A 20333-nucleotide genomic window follows, 5' to 3' on the forward strand; every position below is an offset into this window, starting at 1 on the left:
CTGTAGTTCTGAATTTTCCCTCGTCTGGCCCTTAGTTTTAATAAAAATGTTGACCCTGACACCTGAGTCAGAATACTGGAATTACTCCTTCGCAATCATTGTAGCCTTTTTCATGATAATCATACTTTCCTGTTGATCAATCAACAAAGGCAAACAGAACTGTGTAACAGTTAGGCCTATTGTGCGTCTTTTCGGTCGGCAGAGCTCGAGCCACCACCGTCGCCAGCTGCCTGCCTGTGGAGCGGAGCTCCCTCAGCTCAGCAGCAACCGTCTGCTGGAGTACCCATGGGCACGTCTGGTGCGAGTGGTGGTGATTGAGCAGCCGAGATCGCGAGAAGCTGTACGTTTGCGGTTTAAAGAGACTCGTTGAACATCTTGATGACACATGGAAAGAAGAACACCGTATTTCAACACAATACATATAATTTGATGTAAAACTCTTACTTGAAAATGATCAGGTCTTACGATATCGACGTTATGTCAGATTTGGAGGCCTTCTTCTGTTTGCTGTCCGATCTGTGTGCAGTGTTACTATTACGCGATTATCATCATACACATGTGCATGGACACTGGGTGAATGTGCACACAGACATAGAACACGTGTGTAAGGAAATAAGTTGTTACAGCAGTACAGTACCATGCGTGCATATAGACCGGGGGCCCAGAGCATTTATTCAGCTGAAAAGGGTCACACTTTTTGATGGTCTCATCATGTAAGGATGTGGCCAAGGGTCAATAAAATGAATTGCTGGCAAGTCACATCCTGTACCGTAAGCCTAGGGACCACAAAAAGGGACCCCGAAAAATGGATTTATTCAGCCGAAGGGGGTCACGGACAAAAGTTGGTGGATATTGTTCCTTTGGGTGTACTTATCATGAAAACAGCAATGCCAGCTATTTTATCCTGTACGGGGCCCCAGACAGTAGCCCTAAAGGGCCCCACAAATATGGTGTTATTCAGCTGAAAAGGGTCACGGCTAATTTCTTTTGCAATGGAAGTAGTTCCCATCAGAGATATCCAAAACACCAATGCCAGCTATTTTATCCTGTACGGGGCCCTAGACAGTAGCCCTAAAGGGCCCCACCCCCATAGGCCTACGTACAAACACACACAAACATTGATTTTATTCAGTTAAAAAGAGTCACGGCTATTTTTTTTTTTTTTTTGCAATGGAAGGAGTACCAATCAGAGATATCCAAAACACCAAAGCCAGCTATTTTATCCTGCACGGGGCCCCAGACAGTAGCCCCAAAGTGCCCCACCCCCTATAAGCCCTACGTACAAACACACACACACACATTGACTTTATTCAGCTGATAAGAGTAACGGCTAATTTCATTTGCAATGGAAGTAGTACCCGTCAGAGACATACAAAACACCAAAGCCAGTTATTTTGTCCTGTACGGGGCCCCAGAAAGTAGCCCCAAAGTGCCCCCCCCCCCAACACACATACTCACACAATAGTTTCATTCAGTTGAAAAAGGGTCACGGCTAATTTCTTTTGCAATGGAATTAATACCCATCAGAGAAATCCAAAATACCAAAGCCAGTTACTTTATCCTGCATGGGGCCCCAAACAGTAGCCCCAGACAGTAGCCCCAAATTACCCCCTTCCCCCTCCCCCTCCCCCCACACACACGTTGATTTTATTCAGCTGAAAAGGGTCACGGCTACTTTCTTTTGCAATCGGAAGTAGTACTCATCAGAGATATCCAAAGCACTAAAGCCAGTTATTTTATCCTGTACGGGGCCCCAGACAGTAGCCCCAAAGTGCCCCCTACACACACAAACACACACACACACACACACACACACACACACACACACACACACACACACATATATATATATATATATATATATATATATATATATATGTATATATATATATGATTGGTTTCATTCAGCCGAAAAGGGTCATGGCTAATTTCTTTTGCAATGGAAGTAGTATCCATCGGATATCAAAATACCAAAGTCAGATATTTTATCCTGCACGGGATCCCATACAGTAGCTCCAAAGTGTTTTGCTTTATTCTCTTTATTGTTTGCATCTCTTCTTCTTAAATATGCGCTCCTTTGTCTTCTTTTTCGCGACAACGACAACGCGTCCTCCTCATCATCATCAGTTTTGCTGTTCTGACAAACATTTTCCAGCGTATCGGCTACGTTCGATTTTAGAGCGGCGAGAGTGGAAGACGTGCATAATTGAGTCTGGGAAAGCGTAGGAACAGCGTAGCTAAAGCGGCCAACAGCGTTATCGAAGCAGGAATGAAGCGTCGTAGTAACAGGCCTTGATTTTATACGAGAGTAGAGAACTTAGTGAGAGCGTCGTTAAAGCGGGAAGGTCGTGCTTTGATCAAGAAAGCGGCGCAGCAGCGGGACCATGTCGTCGGTGTCTAGTTTAGACTATATTTCCCGTTCTTGTGCCGCTGTTACTACGGTCAGAAAAACCTGGAATTGTTACGCTCATCCCGCGGTATTTACACTGTCACTGCTCTCTCCCCGTTTGAGCTACGATTCAAAATAGGTCAATCTTGATGGGGAGATGAGGAAGAAATTTTGAACCAGTTCAAAATTTCTTCCCGATCTGTAAAATTGCCAGATCCAACCCCATCACCCAAACGCTGCTGCTACGATGCTCCCGGTCCCCGCACACTTTTGCCGCTCTCTCCCGATCTGACAGATTGAATATATCGGGATGTGCTCAGATCTTGATAGTGGAATTACACGTGGGGACACTTTAGGAACACTCCGTGGGGCCCCGTACAGCTATATAACTGGTTTCGGTGTTTTTGATACCTCCTTGAGTACTACTTCCATTGCAAAAGAAATTATAGCAGTGATTCTTTTCACTTAGAATAAAATAATACGGGAGCACTTTCCGCAGCTACTGGCTGGGGGCCCCTTAACTGGATGGGTTTGTGTTTCACGTATCTCAGCTGTTAATTCCACTGCCAAGGAAAATAGGCATACATGACTCTTTTCACCTACAAACAATTAATTCATATGGGGTGGGAATACCTTGGGGCTATACCTGTCAAGGGCCCTGCATCCGGGCCAATATCGTACCTCTTTTAATCGAATTCTTCAATGTTGAATTAAATTTAGCTAAAATTTCGCCTAGATGACATGGTAGTTCAATGTCATATTAATCTCTTCATTCATATTTATTTTGAAACATTCACATTACCTCTAACCTTATTGTAAATAACACTTTTTCAACTGAAATCCATATATAAGACAAGTACCATTCCACTATTCGTTCATTCATAAACTCATAATGATATAGTCACGTGATTACATGCTGCGCTCGTTCATTCAAATTGATTTCTGGCCATCTAATTTAACATGTTCTGCAGTCAATTAAACAGATATGTTCATGCTTGGCCTCTTTCCTTATTTTCTTTCGTCGTAGTTATTGTTTTGTAAGCATCATAGCATTTCATGTTTTCGTATTCGCTAAAGAGACTTTGACACCATTTTTTTAACGTGCTTTTTGAATCCAAAGAAGTAAGAAGCCGCAAATTATCTGGCCGTTACGAGCGCTTTATTACGAGCGGTCGGCCAATTCCAAGAAGTCAAGGTTATGATCCTCGAATGTTTTTTTTTTTTTAATAATTCTTTCTATGTCTTCTAGAGATATACGTCTGTATCTATTGTGCTGTCATGACTATAAAAATGAAGTTAATCTGCATCACTGGTACACGTATAGGCCTATAATGACATGTGTAGGCCTATGAAAGAGAAGGAGCCTTACCAGTCTGGTTACAGAACAAACAAATCCAGTTATACTAGATAAGAAATATGATACATTTACTGCTTTATAACAGTAATCTATAGATGAAACGAAAACACACAAAAGACACGTTGAAATGATCTGAAGCAAAGAAATAGCATGATTTGTTTGTTCATTTCCATCTGAGAAGATGGCTGGATAGCCCATATTCAGCTACTCTAAGCTGGTCTTCCATGGGGTCCAGTTGGCTCTTCGCGATGAATGAATGAAGCGGGATCTTTTATGTGCATGAGTTGTTACTCTCACATACACGGGACCTCCATTTTATGTCCTATCCGAGGTACAAAATGATTTGAATTTGAATGAACACGTTTGGAATTTGACTGTCTTTCGCGAAATTTAATGACTGAAATACCCTTTTCGGCAAGTCAAGGCGAATTTGAATGAACGTATAAGGTACCAGCCAATTTGAATACCCATTTTACGAATTCGAACCTTCTATCAAATGAACCAACAAAAGTGCGAAATTGGCTGGGAAAACCTAACTGGCTTTGATGTTTTGGGTATCTATGATCTAAACTAAGGCCTACTTCGATTGTAAAAGAAAAACAACTATGACTCTTTTCAGCTAAATGATGTCATAATAATTATGTGGGGGAGGGGCACTATATGGCTACTGTAACCTTGGCCCAGTACAAGACTTCCTTTGCAAATTTTATGAGTGTTTTACTACTGTAACCTATGGGACCCCGTATACAGGATAAGATGACTTGCTTTAGTGTGGTTTGTGATATCTCTGTTCAGTAGGCCCTGATATTAACGTTACAAAAGAATTTGTAAGACCATTTTCAGCTGATTCACAGTACATGTATAATGGATGGGACACTGTGGAGCTACTGTCTGGGGCTCTGTGCAGGATAAAATAACTAGCCTTGGTGTGTTGAATATCTCTGATAGGTACTTCTTCCAGTGCAAAAGAAATTACCCGTGTTTGGGGCTATACTGATGTGCGGGGACCCATACAGGATAAAATAACTGGCTTTGGTATTATGGATATCTCTGATGGGTACTACTTCCATTGCAAAAGAAATTAGCCGTGACCCTTTTCAGCTGAATGAAACTAATGTGTGCGTGTGTGTGTGTGTGTGTGTGTGTGTGTGTGTATGTGTGTATGTGGAGAGGGGGGCACTTTGGGGCTACTGATGATGATGATGAGGAGGAGGACGCGTTGTCGTTGTCGCGAAAATGAAGACGAAGGAGCGCATATTTAAGAGGAAGAGATGCAAACAATAAAGAGATAAAGCAAAACACTTTGGAGCTACTGTACGGGACCCCGTGCAGGATAAAATATCTGACTTTGGTATTTTGATATCCGATGGATACTACTTCCATAGCAAAAGAAATAAGCCGTGACCCTTTTCGGCTGAATGAAACCAATACGTGTGTGTGTGTGTGTGTGTGTGTGTGTGTGTGTGTGTGTGTGTGTGTGTGTGTGTGTGTGTTTGTGTGTGTAGGGGGCACTTTCGGGCTACTGTCTGGGGCCCCGTTCAGGATAAAATAACTGGCTTTGGTGCTTTGGATTTCTCTGATGGGTATACTTCCATTGCAAAAGAAATTAGCCGTGACCCATTTTGGCTGAATGAAACTAATGTGTGTGTGGGGGGGGGGGGGGTGCACTTCGGGGCTACTGTCTGGGACCCCGTACAGGATAAAATAACTGGCTTTAGTGTTTTGGATATCTCTGATGAGTATGCTGGGATACTACTTCCAATTGCAAAAGAAAGTAGCCACGACCCTTTTCAGCTGAATAAAATCAATGTGTGTGTGTGTGGGGGGGGGGGGAGGGAGCAATTTGGGGCTACTGACTGGGGCCCCGTGCAGGATAAAATAGCTGGCTTTGGTATTTTGGATATCTCTGATGGGTACTACTTCCATTGTAAAAGAAATTAGCCGTGACTCTTTTCAGCTGAATTAAACTAATGTGTGTGTGTGTGTGTGTGTGTTGGGGGGGGGGGGGGAGCTCCTTTGGGGCTACTGTCCGGGGCCCCGTACTGGATAACATAACTGACTTTGGTGTTTTTGATATCTCTGATGGGTACTCCTTCCATTGCAAATGAAATTAGCCGTGACTCTTCTCAGCTGCACGAATGAAATCAATGTTTGTGTGTGTTTGTACGCTATGGCCTATGGGGGGGGGGGGGGGTGGGGCACTTTGGGGCTACTGTCTGGGGCCCCGTACAGGATAAAGTAGCTGGTATTGGTGTTTTGAATATCTCTGATGGGAACTACTTCAATTGCAAAAGAAATTAGCCGTGACTCTTTTCAACTGAATAAAATCAATGTTTGTGTGTGTTTGTACGTAGGCCTATGGGGGGTGGGGCCCTTTGGGGCTACTGTCTAGGGCCCCGTACAGGATAAAATAGCTGGCATTGGTGTTTTGGATATCTCTGATGGGAACTACTTCCATTGCAAAAGAAATTAGCTGTGACCCTTTTCAGCTGAATAACACCATATTTGTAGGGCCCTTTGGGGCTACTGTCTGGGGCCCCGTACAGGATAAAATAGCTGGCATCGCTGTTTTCATGATAAGTACACCCAAAGGAACAATATCCACCAACTTTTGTCCGTGACCCCCTTCGGCTGAATAAATCCATTTTTCGGGGTCCCTTTTTGTGGTCCCTAGGCTTACGGTACAGGATGTGACTTGCCAGCAATTCATTTTATTGACCCTTGGACACATCCTTACATGATGAGACCATTAAAAAGTGTGACCCTTTTCAGCTGAATAAATCTTCTGGGCCCCCGGTCTAATATGCTTCGGGTTTGGGGCGGGCATGCGCATGCTGTGCCATCCTGCTTGGGGGGGGGGGGGGGGGGGTGACCTCGAAGAAAATCGAAAGCGTCGGGAACTGAAAATTATGACTGCCAATTATGAACACATTAACTCTCTCTCTCGCTCTGTCGAAGAATGGACAAAACAAGAGATTTGAATATTTTAGATTGCAAGCATTGATATAAAGAAAATAAAAATGTTAGTCGGTGATCGACTGTCTTCAATATAGCGAATAATTACGTCGTACGTAGCATTCTCCGCTATTAATCGTTTTTAGTAACAACTTGTGGATTCTATACTTTTATCATGAAGCCTAGATACGACGTACAATAACATTGCTTTCAGCTTTCCTCTCCAAAAATCAAGTTTCTCCTCAACGCTCTGCTCACAAAAATAATGCTTTGTATATCAGTATACAATGCTCTTTCGAATATGGTGAAACCAATTCCTTTGTGCTTCTAAATGTCAGTTCCAATTGATTTTTAAGGAAAATTTGAGCTTTCGCTCACAAATCCAATGCTCATTCATAGGCCGTACTACTCACTGACTGCTGATGCGTACTGGTACTACTTGTTTTTACCCAAGGATTTCATAAGGGTAAAGTCATATCATACTCGGAAAAATAATTGAGGTCATTGGAACCTTGCCTTCGGGGAGAACATTGTTTACCAAAGCAAAGGACTGATAAAAGACTATACTGTGCCACGCCCTCGTTCAGCTCATTGTCAATGGTAAGGAGCGCCAAGGGAAGCCCGAGACGCTAGCTTGGTTCATGCAAGGTTCATGGAAGCGCCACATGAGGTCCAAGAGTGCCAGACATTATCCAGACAGCGTGTAGGGCGTAATACTGCACCCTGCTGAAATAATGGTCCGAAAAGAGGTGAGCGTGTATCATAATGGTGGAAGCTCACTTCAAAACAACAACAACAACAACAACAACAACAACAACAACAACAACAACAACAACAACAACAACAACAACAACAACAACAAAACAAAACGAAACAAAAAACAAGCATTCAAACATACAAAAGCAGACAAAAGCAAACAAAAGGAAGTAGAAATCAATGTTTGAATTACTACTTGTAATGGCATTCTGCTTGTAATGTTTCACATAAAGTTTATTGAAGCTGTAACCGCATTCTCACAGGTCTTTCCTGATATCTATGATTGGGTATAATCAGGACTAGGTTCCTAGACTTTTAATTACACTGATTTCTTCCTCCTCGCTTTATCGGGGCCTTGATTCACTGGCTTCAGCAATTCAATGGAACACTCGCTTCCAAAGAGTCAGCCACACTCTAAGGGGAATTCATGACCAGTTGAAAGTTAGTCTGAAAAGAAGGAGTAAAATAGATGAAACACAACTATAGAAATTTGATAAAACATTTTGATCTATTTTTCTCTGTTGTGTTTATGACATTCATTTTTGCTTTTCAGATAACTTTAACTTGTCTGAAATTCCCCTTTAATCGACTTTCATAATCAAATAGGCCTACTCAGTAACAAATATTGTAAATCGCAAACAAGACATATTGAGGCCTACCTTGTTATCAAAAACCTGAGATAGCTACAGTTTGAATATTGCAAAGGAAAAAGAAGTTTTATTGAAGAAAATGTCGATCGTTCCCACATAGTAGCAGACACAGTCTTGACTACCAATATTCCACGTTGCGCACTACTATGCCTCATTCATGCAGACAGACCCCGGTCCACGCAGACACAACGTGGTGCGATTGCTCACTCGGCGTGATAATAAATATGCATGAGGATTGTAGTGACCAATCACAATAGACGTCTAGTTCTAGAGGCGTTCTGACGTAACTGGTTTAGCCAATAAGGTTCTTCCTTCATGAATCATTCATAGTTGTTGCAGTGCTCTCGAGGTTGTATCTGTAAGATGTGATGCAATCGCTAAAAAATGGTGATAATTATACATGTACTTTTTTGGCGATTTTAAAGGCATACCATTATTTTGCAGATGAAACAAAAACCCAGAGCTTAGTGCTTCAAAATAGTTCTTAGAATGTGAGTTAGGGATAGAAACGACCAATGTGAAAATTTGAATCAATATTTACAATCAATGTTAAGTAGCGTTAAATTTACAAATTGTGAACGATAGTCATGATAAAAAATTAATGTTTCTAGACTAAACCGTCTACAGTTATTGTTTAGTGAGAAAAATAGTGATATCTCCTTATATTCTAGGCTTCATTGCGGAATTTTTATAATATTGTGATACAAGTAACCTACACATGATACGCAACAAAGGTGATGTATCGGACATTTTTATGCCTCCGCCACGAAGTGGTGCCGGAGGCATTATGTTTTCGGGTTGTCCGTCCGTCCGTCCGTCCGTCCGTCCGTCCTTCCGTCCGTCCGTCCGTCCGTCCGTCCTTCCGTCCGTCCGTAATGAATTTTGTGGACAAGGTAACTATCAAAACCCGTTGAGGTATCCTAATGAAACTTGGCATGTATGTGTATTAGGGGGTGAAGTTGTGCCTATCAACTTTTGGGTGCACATGCTCAAGGTCAAAGGTCAAAAGGTCAAGGTCAAATACATAAAATTTCACTATTTCCTCCATATCTATTGAATGCCTGAAGATATTTTCTTGAAACTTAGTGTATACATGTATTACCCAATTAAGATTCTCTGGTGAAAGTTTGGGTCATGAGGTCAAAGGTCAAAGGTCAAAAGGTCAGGGTCAAATACATAAAATTTCACTATTTCCACCATATCTATTGAATGCCTGAAGATATTTTCTTGAAACTTAGTGTATACATGTATTACCCAATTAAGATTCTCTGGTGAAAGTTTGGGTCATGAGGTCAAAGGTCAAAGGTCAAAAGGTCAAGTAAAAATATTAAAACTTTTTTTTTTCTCCATACCTTGTAAAATTGTTCAAGGTATCTTCATGGAACATAGTATATACTGACTGGAAGTGATTATCTAGAGAATGTAGGGTTCATGGGGTCAAAGGTCAGGGGTCAAAGGTCAAGTGCAACTCTTCAAAATTTTACTGTTTCCCTCCTATCATGCAATGCCAGCAGGGTTATTTTTTTTTACACTTGGTGTATGCATACATGTGTAACCTAATAGAAATTCTGTGGAAAGTTTCTTTTTTCTTCTTTTTTTGCCTCAAAGGTCAAAAGGTCAAAGATCAAGTGAAAGTGCTGAACTAGCTTTTTCCTCCATATCTCGGAAGTGGCTCAAGTTATCTTGAAACTTAGTACATATTATGCATGTTCTACCTGAAAGTGATTATCTTATGAATTTTAGGGTCAAGGGCCAGATGAAAATGGTAACAATTTACTATTCAATTCAGAAATTGCACTTTTTCTCCACACCTGTACCTTGAAAATTACTCAATGCCTAAATGTATGAATGGGTCAAAGTCGAGTTAAAGTCCTTAAATCCCTAGATACATGCTCTCCTATTCATCCAATTAAAGCTAGGTCAAGGAAGGTGAACATTCAACACATTTGTGACAAACTGTTGCCAATTTTGTGAAAATGTAATCACACATTGTCCACATGTACTATCTAGGCCTATTGGGAAAATCATGCATTATGGCGGAGGCATACCAGTCGCCAAAGCGACATTTCTAGTTTTTTTTTTAAATCACTTCTCCCAATGGTAAACAGTATACCAGCACGGTATGGAAATGATAGTACAGCCGTCAGTGTTCGGGAAATTACAATGTGGGCCCTATGTTTACGTAGAAACACATTTAATGTAAATTTTGACAGTATTCGTTGACTTGACAGACAGTGGTGAATGGATGTTACAGATTTTTGTGCGTGTTCATGTGGTGTGTATATATGCACACGTAGTGCAAAGAGCCCTCAATGTATAAATGTATTTGTTATGGGGAATTCAAGACCAGTGAGAAGTTAGTATGAAGATAAAGAGTAATACGACACATGAAATGGAAATATAATGATATAAAATGGAAAAAAAGTAAGAAAATCATGGAATTCAAAGATTCGCATATTTTGTATCCTACACACTTCTTGAACAGCTGATATGAATATGTTAATTAGGCCTACTGAGAAAAAGATAACTTACTGTTTCGTGAAAATTGCAGAATACAATTCAACAATTTTATAGCTTCTTTCATTTTTTGATCAAATTTTCACTGTTGTGCTTGCAAAATGGTACTTTTGCAGTTTAGACCATTTTTCAATTTTCCCCGATTTGTCCCTGTAAAAAGAAAACCAAAGCGTACCTGTCTCTAAAGACCGCCTGTCAACGAAAACCGCCTTTCGTGTTTGCTTTGAGCGCCGTTCTGTCAAAAGGTCTGACTTTGCGTGCATACGATGCATACTTTCGGGTCTAATATACTATATTATATGCATATGATAAGTGTATATATAGGGTATACATCGCAAAAAGAGGTACCTCCATTTTTGTTAAGTTGAGATATTTGTGATTAAAACTGCTTAAAAGAAAGAAAACAACAAGAAAATACGGAATAGTAATCATAAGTTCTAGATCATTCCTTTTTATGATACAAGTGAGGTATTACTGGAAAGGTCAAATGTTGCTCTATCTGATGATGGACTCATACTTTGAATGTTAAAAATTGGCGCGTAGCTCATTGGTTTTGCAATGAAGCTCTCTCTCTCTCTCTCTCTCTCTCTCTCTATGTAAATAATAAATATATGATATATAAATATTATATATATATATATATATATATATATATATATTATATATACATATATATATATATATATATATATTCCTATATTCCCCTCTCTTTTTGTCTCTCATAAACATATTTCCGATAATACCTCTATTCACTGAATTAAAAAGAATAATAATCTGCAAACAACAAAGAATACGTGTTGCGAGGAAAGGATTACTTGGAGCTGTTGAGTCAATAATGACTGAATTATTTTGTCTGTCCCTTTCTTAGTGTGATGCTCTTTTGTTGGTTGAATTGTGACATTCTTCGGTTGGTATAACGTGGTCTTGTAACAGGTGGGTGCAAAGTATGAGTATGATATACTTGTAGTGAAGTATGGGCAAAAGTTCCAGAAGACAGATTGATCCGAATGATGAGAAGTCACTCTATAGTGAAGTTCATTTCAGCCTTTTAAAATGGCCGTATAATAGATTATTATTATTAATATTATACACATGCATGGCATGCAGTAGACTTGCTGAATACTCTATTCATAAAAACTTGGCACTCCCTTGCCTGCTCCCGATCGGGGCCCGAGTGGATGATAATAACAACCATACCCTCCGCCGGATGGCAAGAGGACTGGGTAAAACCAGTAACTGCCAAATAACTGACGGCCGGGCAAGAACAACTCGGTTGTGATACAGCGGGTATGATACCCCATTAACCGGGACTGGCAAAGTCAGTTTCAGGGTCGTGGAGCAGAACTCTTATTATTTGGTTAAAAAAAAAAAAATGCGTCAAAGAGCGTAAGAACGTGGCGGGACTCAAACTCAGGACCTCCGTTCAGTCTCATCACACCCTGTGCTCCCATTTACTGATGGAAGCGATAGGTGGCGCTTTTAAAGCACTGACGTTCGCTCCCATTGACGGCCTTCATAGTGTGAAACATGCCCCCTGCACCCGCGATTCCACATCAAGTCGACACACATGGAAAGAATACAAATTACCGCAAAACAAAAATTGCTAGAAGCTTCATTTTATCAGTCAGTGGACTGATCTTCATGGTTAAAGATTTGAAAAATCTTCTTTCCTCAAAAATACGTTGCGTAGCTATGTAATATTGCAATTCTACAACCTGATCTTTTTATTGATCATAAATGATAAATGTCAGAAAGAAAATTTAAGCCAGATTTGGATAAGTTTAGTTGAACCGTGAATGTGTTGAAATATCATTTTGAGTATAACGTTGAGACTTTAAATTACCGACTCGTATAAAAACATGACAAACTTTAATATTTCGTATAACTTTTTTTTTTTCATTCTACGTGTGATTTAAATTATTGAAATTAATGAACAACTCGACACACGAATTTCATTAATTTGAATAAATACGCAAAAGACCTACCCGCTGAATGCTATAAAGATTAGAACCAGCACTATAGCGGTTGGGCGGAAGCTCTGTGGACTAGTGTATAAAACTCCTGTCCGATGATCAGGATTTCGTAGGTTCGAATTCTGCCCGTGCATGTTAGCCCATTACTTTTATTTTAATTTGCACAGTAATTACAATAAAACACTGATTAATTTGGTAGCTACTTATACCTCGATGTATAGGGTTGTTAACTTATTGTCAATCAGGTGCAATAGTACTTATATCAAATGAATATGGGGGAAAAGTTTCATAAATCTTCTTCTTTTTTTTTAACCAAAAATAAATGTACTTTATTATTTACATTCTATTCAGGGCTCTTGCGATATCCCCGAAAAAAAAAATGATTTGGGTGATTTGTAGTGTTTGTGTTTGACATTAACATCTTCCTTATGTATAATCATTCTTACTGCTGTGACACCACTTATTATTATTGTTTTAGAGATCCCATTTACATATGGAATCAGCAAAAACTTACCAAAATAAAATGTATTTCTTACTTCGGTGTTCTTCGGTATATCTGCATTCGTCGCGGCTGAAGTGCTAATCTTTTGGGAAAAAAAAATCTGTTGTGATTTCTCTTGTTATTCTATGGAATACAGCAATAAAAAAAAAGTTGACATCATCTACGGTTTTGGTCCGAAAGAAATGAATCTGCAGAAAACACCATTGTGCACTTTATAATGATCTCCCCTCAAGGTCTAAAAGAAGAAAAGGAAAATAAAATAAAGGCGCCGCAGAATCACTAATCTGTTTCCTGCTCCACATACCAGTGTGTGTCATGGCCACCTATGACAGACCACAATGTTATCTATCATTGCCCGTTGATGAGTCAGTCAGTCATCCTGTTTATTGACATAGCTTAAACAGCTATTTTCGGAGTTGGCGAGTCAGCGACAGACGAAAGCTTTGTACAGAACGACATCCACACGGCAAGCGCAAGTCGCGATAGAAATACATCGAGGAGTATTGTCCATATATAGCTAGGTTTTAACTACGAAATGTTTTCCAAGAAAGAAGAACAATTAACCTGTGAACTCAGTGACCGAAGATGGACGCGCCAGTATTGGAATTTTGAGGGAAGTTTGGACACGCCGTTTAAAAGTCATGAACTTTTATAAAGTTTTTGTTAAAAGCATGTGTCATGAAAGCTGGATATGAACGCTACGACAATACTTGAGGTCATAATAGTACATTAACGATATAAAGTAACAATTTGAGTTTTGAGTTGAATTTTTGCGGAGATTCTTTTTGATAAATAGAATATTTACAAAAACCCAATGTTAGTTAATGAACGGACACATTACTTGTTACTGACATGATTTAACTACGGCTCATAAAGTCTTCTCTTCCTTTTTGAATTGGAAAGATTAGCTGTTCTTTCGTCACACTAGAAAAGTTAAAAATCTGCAATTCTCTTCATTTCTTTACATTATTGGACTATTGACTGTGGCATCACGTGCTGTTTAATTTTGCCATCCAGAGATTACGCTATGCGTGCATTTAAGCATTTAAAAAAGAAGAAGAAGAATTAATAACTTAAATAACATTATTGATGGATTTTCTTCCAAATTTGCATTGACGTGTTCAAATATGCATGTATGTTCATTCTGAAATTTCATTTCAAAGTTCATTTTGTAAATTTAGTTTCATGTACAAAGTAAAAGATCAATGATATAACACGTATAATTGTTTTACTATGTTTGGGGGAATGCACCCTACAAGCATTGCTTCTTCAGCATTCCTCCCCATCTCCTGCATTATTTCCAAACTTCAGAATGTTCTTTGCGCTTTTTCTTTTTCACTCTATCATTTGCATGTCCATACATTTCATTTATCATATTTCTGTAATGATGACATGTACTTATATTCTATGTGAAGAAATGTTTTGTGTTACAAATTTTGTTGGAGATGGAAAAATATACATGTAAATGAATGAATAAATGATTGATTGAATGAATGAATGAATGAATGAATGAATGAATAAATGAATGTTTATTTTCTCTCAATCTATATAAAATATAAATATATCTCCTATCGGCTTGACAATGCACAGCATTGTGTATATGCACGCGTATTATTTCCTTTCATTGTGTTACACAATATGAGAGAACGACCTAGCATAAGGAAAAAAGATCATGTGACTGCTAGCTCACTGGTTTTCTCTTTATGACTTTACCCTCATGACCAACTATAAAGTTAAAGGGATGGTATAGTATTGGTGGGGATGAGGATTGAGTTTTTAACTTTTTGAAAGATACTGAGAAACCTCTTATGAAATATTCCAGAGCATATGCCATTCTTAAAGTAATTTAAAGTTTATTAGAAGGAAACTGGTCTTACAGTGGCTGAGATATTCAAAATGAATATAAAACAAAGAGAAAGGTAGGTCCCACCATTTATTTTGTATTGCTTGTTTTTGGATATCTCAACCGTTTCAAAACCAATTTTCATCAAAAATAAACGTTGAATTCCTATGCTCTTTCATATTTCTTAAGAGGTTTCTCATTATCTCACCATAGCAGTTAGAAACTTGAAGCCCGAGTCTCAGCCATAACTATCCCTTTAAAACCAGCAACCTAGCTGATTTCATTCATATTGATTTCATATTTCGAAATCCTCATAGGCACCATTCAACACGAGGGTAAAATGCCTCGTTGGAAATGTGAGTTTATTATTGTTATTATTATTATTATTATTATTATTATTATTATTATTATTATTATTATTATTGTTATTATTATTTTTTATTGTTATTATTATCATTATTGTTATCATTGTTATCATTGCTCATCATTATTAGTAGTAGCAGTAGGAGTAGTAGTAGTATCATTATTGATGCTCGGTCTAGCGTTTGAACGGCTTACGGAGGGAGTCAAACAGCGTCGCAAAATGAAGAAGGCCCGATCGAGGGCATTTCGGGGTTCTTTCTTCTTCTTTCTTTTTTTTCCTTCTTCTTCTTCTTGGGGCAATCGTTCCCTTTCATCCTGAAGATTGTTGCTGATATCAACCGGTTTATTTTGTTTTGCTTGTCTTTTGTTCCTCTTGTTTTATTTTGTTTTTGTTTTTGTATCGTATCGTTTTGCGTGTGTGTGTGTTTGAACACTTCACCGGGATTTCACTCCGCATGCTCTTTACGAGAGGAGTGGATTGGGTCCTCAAGTGTAGGGAGGAGGGCTTTAAGTCTCCTCGAAAAACTTGGCAATGAAGATTGAAGTGCCTTGCCGAAGGTTACGTACACTGGCAGGCGTGGGTTCGAACACCTCATCCATGTCATAATTATGTGCGTGGAAGCCCGCGAACTTATCCGCATGGGTTTAACGCTCAGCCACGACGGTTCATAGTTGAGGTTATTATAGTTACGCATTCTAATGAAACATGTTGGATGGATAGGAGAGATATGGGTGATTCCTTGTTATTTTGAAGTGAGTGTTGTTGTTGCTGTTGTTGTTGTTTCATCTTTAGATAGAATCAACATGTGCGATGAAGGGGTTTATATTATGAAGGTATATGTTCTTTCTATATATTTCTCATTAATTCCTCCTTCAATACGTTAAACTCCAGCATCCATGCTCATGTTAGTCTGTTAGTAGCCTATTTCATACGCTAGAGCCAAAAGATACTATCCTCCTCAGCTTCAACGGAATGTGTTGCAGTGTATTCATGTATAATGACAAGTTAACAACCTAATCTGTATAGCTTCCATAATCATCATCAACATCATCATCATCATCATCATCATCAATTAAATGCCACTAGTGAATTTCTTCGTCAACTTTGGTGTGAACAAGACTTTTAGTATAGTATGAATATTTGGTTCTAGAGAGATATGATGGCGAATTATGAATGACATCGATTATTATCATTGTGTGCGTATAGAACCTCGTACAGAATGCAATCGCCTGCACTGCACGCAACGGATCGCAGCGCACGTTCCACTTCGATAATAGGCGATTCAGGGAACATTATCTTCTAAGAGCTAACACGGAAGACAATGTTAACGCAGCGGCGTAATCTCGTCTGCTGCCAAGGACGCAATCAGTTCACGAATCCACCAACTAGCCGGAACCAACTGGCACAGTTATCTCATCTTCTCTGGATGTTATTTGAAGAACTCTCTGTAGTTATACATCGTATCTATATCAGTCCTCTTGACATAGTTCCCATTTGACAGCTTGGTGGTCGAATCCTGGAAGCGCTGTGCTCTTTCGTGCTGACATTGTGCTGATGTAAACGCGGTTACCTCCGCCTCGTTTCGTCTCGAACTCTGCATCGACCTGTTGATCCTATTAGCGTGCTCAAATATTTCATCGAACGAATGACGATATTTTACTATTTGATGGACCACATGAAACTACAGCTTTGCGGTTGAATATATTCTGTTAACTATCTGCATGGATGAATGACGATCGGCAAGGTTTAGGATGCACAAACTCCAACCATCAATAAAGTACGTTGTATGTATATATCGAGCAGATTTCTAGTGACGGTGACAACAAAATGTATCTTTTGTACGCTTGCAATAGCCCCTACTTCTGCGGGATATTAATGTGGACACATTGATCCTTTAATTCTAACTAGCTGTTTCGCAAAGTTTTAACACTTGCAGCATCAGAAGCCCGCTGGGATCGAACCGGATAACGTGTTGGTGTTAAAGAAGTGTGCCGATAGTATTAATAGAATCAATGGAGTCCGGTATTTTGTGTAAAATGAATTGTGCTCACGTCACTGGTCACGTCAGAAACGAGTCGCAACACAGTCGCATGACATAGAGCTCAATTCTTCATTCGCAGCAATTCGCCAGATTTTCGTCAATCCATAATCACGTGATCGGCATTACAAGAGAGTTATTTGCGGCCATCTATTTGCCTTATGTGTTCCTTCCCGCTCTAACCTCCTTGTCAACTTTTAAGTACCTCGAACTTCCTAAGGGGGTCGTGCAGCGATTATTATGTCCGGGAATACGGAAGCCCGCTGTTTGGTGGAATATGTCTCATACGTAAAGAGGTTAGTAATAAAACTTTGGTTCCTGACATCTATAATATCAATATTTGCCGCTGGAGATTCCGATTTTCAAGCCGACTCTGGTAAACAGCAGCAGCGACTGGTTCTCCTTGCACCATATTATTCCTGTGAGGCACAAGTCTGACATCGGAGCAATACTTTTTAGTTCTTAAAATCACACAATTGTCGCAGACTCTATTATTTCTATACTACACTTTTTGGAGAATACGACGCAATTTCGAGTAATTTGAAAAGTGGGACAGTGATCAACTTGCGAAAGAGGAATATCATTAAAAATGACAACGCTTTAGGCTGTTTTGTTCCCTAATTCCTATCGGCAATTGTATGACTAAGTTAGTGATGGAGAGACACGCGTTTAATGCCAACTGTGATAATACGTATTCTCTTCCAGCATGTGTTGCATTGTATGACCAGTTATGACGTCTTCGTACAGTTTCTGTGACACCTGACCTCTAGAAGACTGGTGAAGCTATTATATATTAACAAACGTTTTCCGATACCAAAACTTCGGAGCAGGTAAAAAGATAATGCGCTGGCATTTCCTTGAACTGAACGCCCGGATTCACCTTGTAACCCTGCTTACGGGATAAATCCGTGTATTCAAGCATTTCCAAATCAATCTGCGATAGTACTGTTTGCGATAAGGATTGGCATGTGCTGGATTTTGTCCCCTTTTTGTCTCGTAGAATGAAATCTTGCTGGAGAAAAAGAGGAAAAGAATAGAAGATTCTGTCTATGCCCTCCATTCCAGCATGTTTCAAACGAGCACGCACCACCCGAGTACCGAAGCATGGTGGACCGAGAATGCTACGGAAGTCGAGCTCGAAGTGAATGCGACGGACATGGCGTTCGTCACGCGGGAAGGACGATCAGGTGACAAGGTTACGTTCGTCTCACTTCAACCCCCGAACATTGTCGACTTGGGCATCGGGTTCGGACACCTGGAAGGAGCTCAGCTACGCGCCGCGCTTTCGATCATGACCATACTCGAACTCCTCGTCATAGTGAGCAACATCCTCGTCATCGCAGCGATCCGTCGTCATAGATTGCTCCGTACGACCACAAACCTCTACATCATTAGCCTGGCTGTCAGCGATCTTTTCTGTGCGTTAGGAATGCCCATTGGACTCTTGGCCAAATACATACCGGACATCTTTCTGCATTCCGTTTACATCTGCATCTTGCCATTTTGTCTTTTAATGACTGTCTTAGCATCAGCCATATTGAATCTTCTCGCTGTTTCAATTGATCGATACCTGGCTCTTATCAAGCCGCTTCGATACCAAGTCATGATGACCAAAAGGAAGTCATTGTTGTTTATTACTGGTGCATGGAGTTTGTCATTTCTAGTTGGGTTCATATCGATGGTGTGGCAGAAACCTCCGTACTACGATCCACACTCAAACAGGGGATATTGCGAGTGGGACCGTGTGGTTACCGTGGGCTACATGTTCCTGTACTCTGTACTAATTCTAGCCATCCCCATCCTAGTTATCATTGGCTTGTACATCCAGATCTTTTGCATTGCACGAACCCACGCCAAGAGCATTGACAAGACTAGGACACGGGTCTTCAGTCCCAGGCCCGACGCATCCACCGTTGATTCTGTATCGATGGCTGCCCTTCAAGCACCCGTTGTCTCTAGACTGAAGAAAGCCTCGGACGATTGCAGCTCCACGTCCGTTTCAACTAGTCAGCGACTAGTCATCAGTCTCGAGACCAGAGTCGCAATTACGATAGGCGTCATCGTGTGTACATTCGCAGTCTGCTGGCTTCCTCTAACCATTACGCTCTTGCTGAGTATATTCTGCAAGGACTCATGTGGCGTCACTGCCGAGGTTCGCGGGTGGCTAGGGATCCTCACGCTGGTCAACAGCTTCTTCAATCCAATCATCTACACAGCCAGGACTAAAGAGTTTCGTGACGCCTTCACAGAACTCTGTTCGAAATCGAAGGCGTGGTGTCTGACGAGATCACGTCGATGTTACCATTCAGGTTCGGACGATGATCATAGTCGTTCAGCGGCGTATTTCGCCGCATCAAAATCTAGTGTCATCTTCGAGGTCAAAGCCAGCATTAAGTGCCATGCGGCAACTCAGACAACTCAGACAACCTTTGACCTCCAAGGCGAGAATGGCATTCATATCATTTCTAAGACAACTGCGTCATACGATGCACCCGTGTGATATCATGATGTCAACTATTTTAGTAATTATTATACCGGGAAATCGTTAGACTGAAACGTTAACCTTTAAAGCATATTAGCTGGAAATGCTCATATGAATCTAATCACATGCTTTACTAACCTGAAGCTGATCAATAGAAACTGATTTTAGTGAGATTTTGAGTCGTATTATTATAGCTTCTACACGTAGATACACGCCGAGAACTAGCATGCCGTTAGTCAAAGTAGAGGGACTATAATAGCGTAAAGCTAGCCAAAATGGCGGAACTCTCGTAAGCTAGTCAACACGGTCAACGTGGAGGAATTATGATGAAAATAGCCATAAGCTGGCGGGACCAGCGTAAAGCTCTCGCCATACTGAGGGAGCAGTCTCGGGACATTTCCCATACAGAAAAATAGGTTCAACTTTGCACCCATATCACGCTGGGACCACTTTTATGGGTGCAACTTTGCACCTCTCAGACCAGTGTAACAATGGGGAGCACCTTTA

General features: G+C 40.2%; 2 protein-coding genes across 2 annotated transcripts in view; one reads left to right on the top strand and one right to left on the bottom strand.

The window, feature by feature from the left end:
• LOC140243309 (asparagine synthetase [glutamine-hydrolyzing]-like) overlaps positions 1 to 514 on the bottom strand; it is a 17918-nt gene extending 17404 nt beyond the window's left edge. Inside the window, exon 1 of the mRNA XM_072322982.1 lies at positions 445 to 514. The gene's annotated coding sequence lies outside the window, so the exon portion shown is untranslated. The remainder of the gene's footprint in view (positions 1 to 444) is intronic.
• LOC140244059 (adenosine receptor A1-like) overlaps positions 1 to 19844 on the top strand; it is a 20517-nt gene extending 673 nt beyond the window's left edge. The window contains exons 2-3 of the mRNA XM_072323708.1: positions 203 to 340; positions 18345 to 19844. Of these exons, the coding sequence (XP_072179809.1) occupies positions 203 to 340; positions 18345 to 19844 (1638 nt within the window). The remainder of the gene's footprint in view (positions 1 to 202; positions 341 to 18344) is intronic.
• The last annotated feature ends 489 nt before the right edge of the window (positions 19845 to 20333 follow it).

This window comes from Diadema setosum, chromosome 20 (genome assembly GCF_964275005.1).
Source record: "Diadema setosum chromosome 20, eeDiaSeto1, whole genome shotgun sequence".
Lineage (NCBI taxonomy): Eukaryota > Metazoa > Echinodermata > Echinoidea > Diadematoida > Diadematidae > Diadema > Diadema setosum.